This window comes from Chiloscyllium plagiosum, chromosome 2 (genome assembly GCF_004010195.1).
Source record: "Chiloscyllium plagiosum isolate BGI_BamShark_2017 chromosome 2, ASM401019v2, whole genome shotgun sequence".
NCBI lineage: Eukaryota > Metazoa > Chordata > Chondrichthyes > Orectolobiformes > Hemiscylliidae > Chiloscyllium > Chiloscyllium plagiosum.
Genome location: NC_057711.1, coordinates 61,136,221 through 61,146,622, shown reverse-complemented (window position 1 = coordinate 61,146,622; position 10,402 = coordinate 61,136,221). Strand labels below are relative to the sequence as shown.

Sequence of the window (10,402 nt, the reverse complement as noted above, 5' to 3'; positions counted from 1 at the left end):
ACAGCACAGCAGGTCAGGCAGCATCTAGGGAACAGAAGATTCGACGTTTCGGGCACATGCCCTTCTTCAGGACTGAGCAGAGAGTGTTCCCTCCAAGTCCCTCCTCCCTACCTTTTATCTTCTCCTGCTGAACACTCTCTGCTCATTCCTGAAGAAGGGCATGTGCCCGAAACGTCGAATCTTCTGTTCCCTAGATGCTGCCTGACCTGCTGTGCTGTTCCAGCAATAAAGTTTCAGCTTTGATCTCCAGCGTCTGCAGACCTCACTTTCTCAATTCCTATAGTGGCAGGGAAAGGTGCCAGGAGGGGAGGGTGGCTTGTTAGGGGGCCTATTCTCTCCCTAGATACCCTTTTGTCCTGAACGTATTTGTAAAAACCTTTTGGATTCTCCTTAACCCTATTTGCCAAAGTTATCTCATGTCTCCTTTTTGTCTTGCTGATTTCCTTCTTAAGTATACTCCTACTGCCTTTATATTCTTATAAGGATTCACTCAATCCATCCTGTCTATACCTGACATATGCATCCTTCTTTTTCTTCAACAAACCCTCAATTTCTCTAGTCATCCAACATTCCCTACATCTACCAGCCTTTCCTTTCACTCTAACAGGAATATATGGCTCTGGACTCTCGTTATCTCATTTCTGAAGGGTTCCCATTTTCCAGCTGTCCCTTTACTTGTGAACATCTGCCCCCAATCAGTTTTTGAAAGATCTTGCCTAATACCATCAAAATTAGTCTTCCTTCAACTTTTAGATATGGTCTATCCTTTTTAATCATTATTTTAAAACTAATAGAATTATGGTCATTAGCCCCAAAGTGCTCCCCTAATGACATGTCAGTCACCTGCCCTGCCTTATTTCGCAAGAGTAGGCTGGTTTTACAACTTCTCTCGTAGGTATATCCACATACTGAATCAGAAAGTTTTATAAAATTATACTTTAAATAAATGATCTTTATTCAAGGGTATTTTCTTATCATGATTGACTAATCTTTCATAATTAAGTGGGGAAATTAAGACAAGCAATTAGGCAGTTGACAATATGCAAAACCTGTGCGTGAATTACAACTTCTCAAAAACATCTAGATACTCGAATAGTCTAGTAGAAACTAAAACCTCACTGCATTGAAAACTGTGTTCTAATCTAACAGTACAATCCTTATCTGATGTGACACAAGTCAGTACAATTGACCATCTTAAAGAACTATTAGAGCCTATCAAGTAAGGACAATATCTTCACTATCAGATTTTTAAAAATAACTGTAAAACAGTAACAAAGAATGGAGATAGCTTTGCGAGTTACAACAAACTGTAAGTTTAACCCAGAGTGTTTTACTGCCCTGATAAAGTTCATGCTGTAGTATAACCTTCATGCTAATTGTTTTCTCCCTTTGGAGGGAATACATAATAATCAAGTTATCTATTTACAGATCTTTCATCGAGTTTCCTTAGAAAACATATTGTCAGGATTTTGTATGGAAGTAGTAGCTCTGCCACTGATCAATGCCAGCTGTTTCAGCCCTGAAAGCCAGCACCTTATTTTATGGTTCTAAGGCAATTAATTGTCTATCGTGGATTCTGGTCCTCTGGGAGAGCATTCTCCATCTCCTACAGCTGCTGGTGAATTATAAAGCTGGAAGGTGTCCAGTCCTAATAGCACTGGTAGTGGTACCTTCTGCTGGGATTACAACAGATTCCGGAGTGGGGACTACAGCAGGTTCCACAACGGCCACATTAGAAGACAGCAAGTTGGAGTGGGGACAGCTTTCTATACAGGAAAGGCCCTCCATGGGACATAGCATACCCGAACACGAGGAACATGCCACCCCCCTCCCCTTCCACCAAAGACTCGGAATACATTGGGTTTTATTTTGTGCCCCTCCCCTCATTTATGAAGTGCTGATATCTTTGGCAAAATTGTGAAGTCCAAAATTCCACTCAATATTTTCTAAGCTTGCAATAAGCAGATTCAATTAACAGCACATGGACTATACCCGAATTGCATTGTCTTCACCAGTGGTAATGAGAAGTGGTTCTCCATGAACAAATGTTAGTCCTGTAACTGCTGTTGTATGAATTTCCCTCATTTGAGCAATCAGTTTCTTTTCCTCCAAATCCCATAGTCCAATATGACCCACAGGGCTCCCGGCTGCCATCACTGGATAACCATCTTAAAAAATAAAAGGTAAAATAATGTGCTGTGTGAGGATTCTAACAACAGTGCACAAAGCAATTTATAAGGAGTGCAGTACAAAGTACAGCTAATTCATCAGATATCATAATAAAGTGAAAAAATGAGTTTTTCCATGGTCAGTGCAAAAATTCTGCTTCGCAATACCTCAACAATTGTAAAGTGAACATACTACATCTGAAATTTTAAACTCTCATCAGCAAATGGTATAGTGATTTAAGTTTTACTTCATACAACAATTGAATTATGAAAGAGGTATAGAATTAATTGCAAAATCAAAATAATGAAGCCTTGCCCTTAAACAATGACAGTGCACTGTCCTTAAAGCATATTAAAGATTCCTAAATCTTCACCTAATACATAATTCATCAATCTCAACTTTATATCAATCTTGATTAAAAGGAGTTTATCAATTACCTGTACGAAATGATATTGCCGTGATTGGTCCCCAATCTTGTTGGAATTTCATCAACATCTCATCATATTTCACATTTTGAATAATTATCTGACCAGACAGGAGGCCTACAGCAACTACATCCACTGCTGGGGTCTGAACAGTAAATTAAAAGCAAATGAAAACATGGAAATCAAAACTTTTGTGCAACTACTGTACTTTTACTACCTAAAAGTGAAATTTTCTATAAGGAGTATAAACGTGACTGAGTTATGATAACCAATTAAATGGAATTCATTTATGAAGTGTACTTTTTAAATTTTGAAAACCATACTCCACAATCCTGTACATTTGTTTTGAAAGCCATAAATGAGTGGCCTAGGTTAGAGAGTTATGTTCCTTAAGTACTAAAACAGTAACATATGAAAACCAGGGAGTACCTTTCTTTTAGGCATACCCTTTTTTTTTTATTCTTTGCTCTTTGAAAAGTTATTCAAATTAAAGTTGTTTTTTAAATTACACATTAAATTAAGGAACTAAAAATGTTACTACTGCTGAAAATATGCAGCATGCTGTTGAAGGTTGTTGTCACACACATGATCGATAAGACTATGCCAAATTTCAAAGGGGTAGCAATTTATACTGCAGCAGTTCAAGGCGGCAGCTTACCACTTTCTCAAGGGCAATTATTGATGAGCAATAAATGCAATCCATTTAGTGGAAGTAGACCCACAATGCCATTAGGGAACAAGTTCCAGGATTTTGACCCAAGTTGAAAGAACAGTCATATTTTCAAATCAGGATGCTGAGCGGCTTGAAAGGGTAGAACGTACAGGTGGTGACATTCCCACGTATCTGCCACCCTTGCCTTTCTAGATGGTGGTGGTTTTGGAAGGTGCTGTCTAAAGAGCCTTGGTGCAGCACATCCTGGAACACACTTCTGCTCCTGTGCATTATAGTGTCAATCAAGTCCTGGATGGTGTCAAGCTTAAGTGTTGTTATAGCTTCACTCAATCAGACAACTGGGGAGTATTCCATCACACTCCTGCCACATGCCTTGGCAATGGTGTACAGACTACTGGGATGCAGGAGAGGAGTTCTTTGCTGCAGGATTCTTAGCTTCTGTATTGCTCTTTCAGCCACAGCATTTATATGGTTATTCAGTTTCTTGAGAGTATGGGACTGACTTTGTTACAATCACTACAGTGGATGCCAGGACACTGAGGAGACACAGATTTTTAACTGGCAACAGGTTGAAGGGTTATGGAGAGTGGATAGAAAAGCACAGTTGACAACAAAATAAGATCAGCCATGGTCTCATTAAATAGCAGAGCAAGCTCATGGGGCTCAATTGCTGACTCTTGATACTAGTTCTTATGTTTCTTTTGAAATAGAACTGGTTCATGGATCATCCAAGCTTTGACTAATTGGAATAGCTATTCAAAGAGTTAAAGTAGACTTAATAAGTAAATTTCCTGTCTGTTTCTAGAGCATTTTTTGGGGAAATAAGAAACTAATGATTGACTTGTATGCTACAAAGCATTTATACAGAAGTTATACAGAAGTGAGAGCATCATGCTTTCAAATATATGTACTATAATAGTTAGTAATTAAAACAATAAGCAGCACATTACAAACACTGCACTGACCTGTTGAAGCGCTGATACTCCTGAGCCCCAACCTTGAAATGTATACAAAAGTTTGCTAGAACAGAATCAAGAGACATAAATCACATTAAAACTATTGTTCAGTAAAGGAAATCCCTTCACTACATTTGTGAGCTATATCCAGCTCTAATCATCAACTATATTATTAATAATTCCCATACGGATTATTATTTAATGAATATGACAGAACAATTCCACACAAAACATCCTGTATTGGAGGGAGGAAAATCAAAAACGATTCTAGAAAGGAGGTCAACTTAAACTGAATACTCCAAGTTACCGCAAGCTATTTGTGAAGTCTAACAATAGCCACATTCTTTGAAAAATGTTGCATTTGCAGTAGTAAAGATAAACCAGAGTTAAGTTCATTCAGTCAGATATAACATTTCAGACATATGGTTTACTTTTCTTAGAAATGACTCGCTCCATAAAACCGATAGAGAATCACTGAATGGTTACATGACAGCAAACATTTTCATAAATATTATCTGCATCTTCAAATTGCCAAAGTGCAGTGTCCAAAATTTAAAACATTTTTTTCAGTTGTGGCCAATCAAATATTATTTGAACATTGTAACTTCCTTGCTTTTAACTCCATACCTCTATGTATAAAGGCCAGGATCTCATACTTACTCAGAAATGTTAAACAGAATGAAATGATAGTGATTAATTATTTTGAACAATCACAGGGAGGTGTTGCTTACAATCAGTTGTAATCATCAGCAGTCCCCAAATATGCAATCTTTCTCAAGGAAATGATATTCATAGAATCCCTTAGAGTGGAAGCAGGCCATCTGGCCCAGACCATTCAGCCACACCAACCCTCCAAACAGCATCCCACCAAGGCCCAAACCCCTACTTTATATCCCTGCACTTCCCATGGCTAAATCTACCTAGTGGGTACATCCCTGGACACTATGGGAAATTTACCATAACGAATGCACCCAACCTGCACATCAAAATGGGGATAGAAAATTAATAAAAGTAGAAAGAGTTACACAGGTCAAGATTTATCTTCGACTTGAAAAATAGTTTGTATGTTCGATCTTTTATAAATGATGCAGCGTGTAATGCCCATAAAATTTGGCTGCAGTTTTACAAATAATGAGCTATCATGCATATTAAAGTTGCAGAACTCCACAAATAGTAACCAGCATCAGCGAGCTGAAGTCAATAATAAAATGCAAATCCCATGCACAAGGAATACAAAATTGTATTATGCCTTAAATAAAACAGGACACAGTGTCAAAACCTGGAACTATGGCATGATTCTCTAGACAGTGAAATCCCAATCATTATCCTTCATCAATAATACAGGCAAAGTGGTCAGATTAAACCTAGTTGTTGGTCTTAAACTGGTTTTCATTTTAATTGAATTTTATGAAGCAAAATCTTTAATACTTAAATGATTTTATAAAGAAGCTATTAAAATTGAACTGACTTGGACTTGATATTCCATAGTTGAAGACTCCCTTGTTGACTGCCAAGAAGAATTTTGTTGATATAGGTGCTTGGATGCAAAAGGGCAGAAATTGTAAACATGATTTTATCAAAGTTCAATTGAAGATACTCCTCTGTAAATAAATAATCAAAAGTTAGGCCAAAGTAACAAATACTTACTAAGATAATATTCCAGTCATTAATTAATGGTATTTTGCAAAGGCAAGTGTACTTTAACAACTATAGAGGTACAACTATAGAGGTACTTTCCATTCTCTTGCCAAGCCTATCGCATTGAATCCAGAACTGAAACTATTATTCCAGCTATCATCAATTTCTTTTTAAAACATCTTTTACATTTGTATTCTATCTTTTTTTCCATGACAATAGCTACACATATTACCAGGGTATTTTTACAGAATTTTAAAATATCAAATATTTCACAGTGATATATAATGTAATGAAGCTCATGTCACCATCAAGCTCAAAAGCACCACATGCAACAATATTGAACCTTACAAATCAGAAAAGTATCAGGATCAAACATCCATTGAGCTAAATCTGATTTACACGAAGTTTTGCAATGATTACAGATGCAGCTGCAAGGCACTGCAATTATTGCCAGAGTCCTCAGGTGTAGACAATTCAGCTAATGCTCCCACTTCCAATCGTTACACATTTAGGTTTCAGTACAATATTGTATAGAAGAATTAAGCTCTTATATCCGGACATAATTGAGATGAAGGAACGGAGGGCATTGTTGCTAAAATTGCATTTGATACAAAGATAGATGGCAGGACAAGTAGTGTTGAGGAAGTAGGGAAGCTGCAAAAGGACTTGGACAGGCTAGGAAAGGGCAAAGAAGTGGCAAATGGAATACAATGTGAGAAAGTGTGAGGTTATCCACTTTGGTGGGGAGAACAAGTATAGACCATTTTCTAAAGAGCAAAGGCTTTAGAAATCTGAAGCAAATGAGAACTTGGGAGTCCTCATTCCAGTTTTCTTAAGATTAACATGCAGATTCAGTTGGCAGTTAGAAAGGCAAATGCAATGGTAGCATTATTTCAAGAGGACTAGAATACAAGCACAGGGATATATGGCTGAGGCTGTATAAGGCTTTAGTCAAACCACATTAGGAATATTGCAAGTAGTTTCAGGCCCTGTATCTAAGAAAAGATGTGTTGGCCTTGGACAGGGTCCAGGAGAGGTTTACAGAATGATCTCTGGGATGAAGGGCTTGTGATACGAGGAGCGGTTGAGAAGTTTGGGTCTGTACTCGATAGACTTTAGAAGAATGAAGAGGAATTTCAATGAAACTCTCAGAATACTGAAAGACCTGAATAGAGTGAACATGGACAAGATGTCCATGTCTCCCATTAGTAGGAGAGCCTATGCCCAAGGACACAGTTTCAGAGTGAATGCACAACTCTTTAGCACTAAGATGAGAAGGAATTTCTTCAGCTAGAAGGTGGTGAATCTGTGGAACTTATTGCCATAGAAGGCTGTGGAGGCCAAGTCATTCTGTAAATTGAAGACAGAGAAAGATAGGTTCTTGAGTAATAGGGAGATCAAAAGTTAAATTAGAACTGGATAATGTAGAACACAGAATAAGTCACCAACTTCAGACTTGCAAGGTTAAAATTAAAGAACCAAAAAGCAAGCAAACTAATAGTGCAAATCTTAATGATGCATGGTATGTTACCTTTTATTCAAGTTAAATTGATAATCTCAATACTTCCAAATGATTTTCTTTGAAATGTAGGAAGGTATTGTTTAAGGACGTTAAACTGTAGTTGTACTGGAACAAACATTACATCATCTAATAAACTCACCCTCTGATTGTACATCCCAAACTATGAGTTTGTTATCACGATCCACTGAAATCATGTGATCACCAAATGGCAACAGGAGGTGGACTTCTCCATTATGTCCTTTGTAAGAGTGCACAATCTAAAATTAAGGGTAAAAAATAGTTGGTTACAAAAAACAAATATTGCTTCTGAACTGAAAAAAAACATTGTACTAACAAGTTAAATGAACGAATTACAATGAAAGAATTCACTGAACAATCAGTGGATAATTTCATATATATGCGCATCAGATCAAAAGTAGATCATTTGGCGCTGAGAACCTGTCCTGCTACTCATTTCCGACAGGTCTGAATCTTTTGTTTTTAAAACTAATTTGCCTAGTCCAAGACCCTAAACAAAGACTCTTGAAGCAGCAGAAATAAGCATATTGAGAGGAAAAGGTTCCCTTTGTACCGAAACCTTCGATCTAATTACCCTTTAATTTTGTACATTCCAAGGAAATTGGCTGCAGTTTACATAATCTCTTCTTGGAGTCTGCGCTATGCAAGTCGCCAAATTGGGCAAGTTTTTTTTTTAAAACTGACAGAATATAAACTTTATATACCAAATATTTAAAAGGTACATTTTGGCATCAGTTGAAAATTTAAGATTCAATGGATGAGAAGATAACATCTCTAGTTCTCTTCTTCCTCTCTTTCAATACTGGACATACAAAAAAAAGAAACAGAATTTCAGAAAACATGTTACGAATACAGGTCTGATAAAAAAACGGTTGTTTGCTTGATCGTCATTCAGAACAAAGTATCACAGATACTACAAACATGAAATAAAAACAGTGAATGTTGTGACTACTTTGGCCTACAGTGTCTAGCCAAGTAAAGGAATTATTGTTTTCAACTGAACTGGAAAAAGACAGAGCCATGACAAATTTTCAGCAAGTACAGACACAGCAAAAGAACTGAAAAGTATTCTGCGTGGAAGATTCCAATATTCATCATCAAAAGTGGTTCAGCAGCACCACGACTGGCACAGCTTGTAGAGTCCTATTGGACATAGTTGATAAACTGGGTTTGCAGCAGGTAGTGAGGAAACTAACAAGACAAACAAATTTACTTGGCCTCATTCTCACCAATCTACAAGTTGTAAATGTACTCATCCAGGCCGGAGTGACCACTGAATAGACCTTGTGGAGACAAGTCCTGTCTTCAGATTGTGCACACTTTCCTGAGCGCTTTGGGACACTACCACTGTTTTAAATTGGACAGACTTCATACATATCCAACAACTCATATCTGGGCATTTTTGAGGCATTGTGGGTCATCAGCAGCAGCAGAGTGGCCAGATACTGTCAGACCAGAATAGTTCCAACATCTGCTGTTTTTATTTTGCGTTTGTAGCATATGTAATTATTTGCTCCTGAGTGAATATCAAGAAACAACTTGAGGCAAGACCATTTTTACTAGATCTATATCCATAACTTGTTTTCCCAAATTATATCCATTACTTGTTTTCTACATGGCAATATTAAAAGTAAGAAAATGGATCCTAACTTTACATCTACTGAATTTTAAATTTTCAACTGATGCCAAAATATATATTTTTAAAACAAGCTGTAATCTCATGGTCAACATATCCCCACTCTACCATTACCATCAGTTCAATCCTGGCTCACTGAAGAGTACAGGTGGACCTGTTAAGATCAGCAAAAATTCCAAAAAGTGTTAATCAAGTGAAACTACAACATAAGACCACCTGCATGACAAACAACAGAAGCAGCATGCAATAAACAATAATGAAGCAATCCCACTACAAACAGATCAAAACTAAACTCTGCAGTCTTATCAAATTGTCATGAGTAGTTATGGACAATTAAACAACTGACAGGAAGTTGAAGCTCCACAAACATTCCCTTTCTCTACAATGAGGGAACCTAGCATAGTGGAAGAGGTAAAGTTGAAACATTTGCATCGATCTTTAGATCAAAGAGTCAAATGGATAATCCATCTTGGTAGCAAGTTTTGAGAAATTTGTAGCTCAGGTTGAGGTTCTGCATGTAGGTTTGCACGCTGAGCTGGAAGGTTCATTTTCAGACATTTCGTCACCATCCTAGGAGTGAGTCTCACCATCTTCAGTGAGCCTCTGGACGAAGCACTGCTGATGTTTCCTGCTTTCTATTTATATGTTTGGGTTTCTTTGGGTTGTGATGTCATTTCCTGTGGTGATTACATTTCCTTTTCTTCTTTTCAGGGGGTGGTAAATGGAGTCCAAGTTAATATATTTGTTGATAGAGTTCCGGTTGGATTGACATACGTGTAGGCATTCTTGTGCGTGTCTCTGTTTGGCTTGTCCTAGGAAGGATGTGTTGTCCCAGTCGAAGTAGTGTCCTTCATTATCTGAATGTAAGGATACTCGTGAGATTGGGCAATGTCATTTTGTGTCTAGTTGATGTTAGTGTATCCTGATGGCTTGTTTTCTGCCTGTTTGTCCAATGTAGTGTTTGTTACAGTTCTTGCACAGTATTTTGTAAATGACATTAGTTTTGCTTGTTGTCTGCATACGGTCTTTCAAGTTCATTAGCTGCTGTTTTAGTGTGTTGGTGGGTTTGTGGGCTACCATGATGCCAAGGGGTCTGAGTAGTCTGGCAGCCATTTTCGAGATGTCTTCGATGTAGGGGAGAGTGGCTAGGGTTTCTGGACGTGTTTTGTCTGTCTATTTGGGTTTGTTGCTGAGAAATTGGCGGGGACTGTGTTCATTGGTAACCCATTCTTTTTGAATACACTGTATTGGTGATTTTCCTCTGCTTTGCGTAGTTCCTCTGTACTGCAGTATGTGGTGGCTCATTGAAATAATGTTCTAATGCAGCTTCGTTTGTGGATGTTGGGATGATGGCTTCTGTAGTTC

The 10,402-nt window shown here is 37.7% G+C and overlaps 1 protein-coding gene across 1 annotated transcript in view; it reads right to left on the bottom strand.

The window, feature by feature from the left end:
- wdr36 (WD repeat domain 36) overlaps nucleotides 1–10,402 on the bottom strand; it is a 99,876-nt gene that overhangs the window by 71,768 nt on the left and 17,706 nt on the right. Inside the window, exons 4-8 of the mRNA XM_043710509.1 lie at nucleotides 7,523–7,640; nucleotides 5,692–5,824; nucleotides 4,233–4,287; nucleotides 2,607–2,739; nucleotides 1,993–2,168 (exon numbers count right to left, since the gene is read on the bottom strand). Of these exons, the coding sequence (XP_043566444.1) occupies nucleotides 1,993–2,168; nucleotides 2,607–2,739; nucleotides 4,233–4,287; nucleotides 5,692–5,824; nucleotides 7,523–7,640 (615 nt within the window). The remainder of the gene's footprint in view (nucleotides 1–1,992; nucleotides 2,169–2,606; nucleotides 2,740–4,232; nucleotides 4,288–5,691; nucleotides 5,825–7,522; nucleotides 7,641–10,402) is intronic.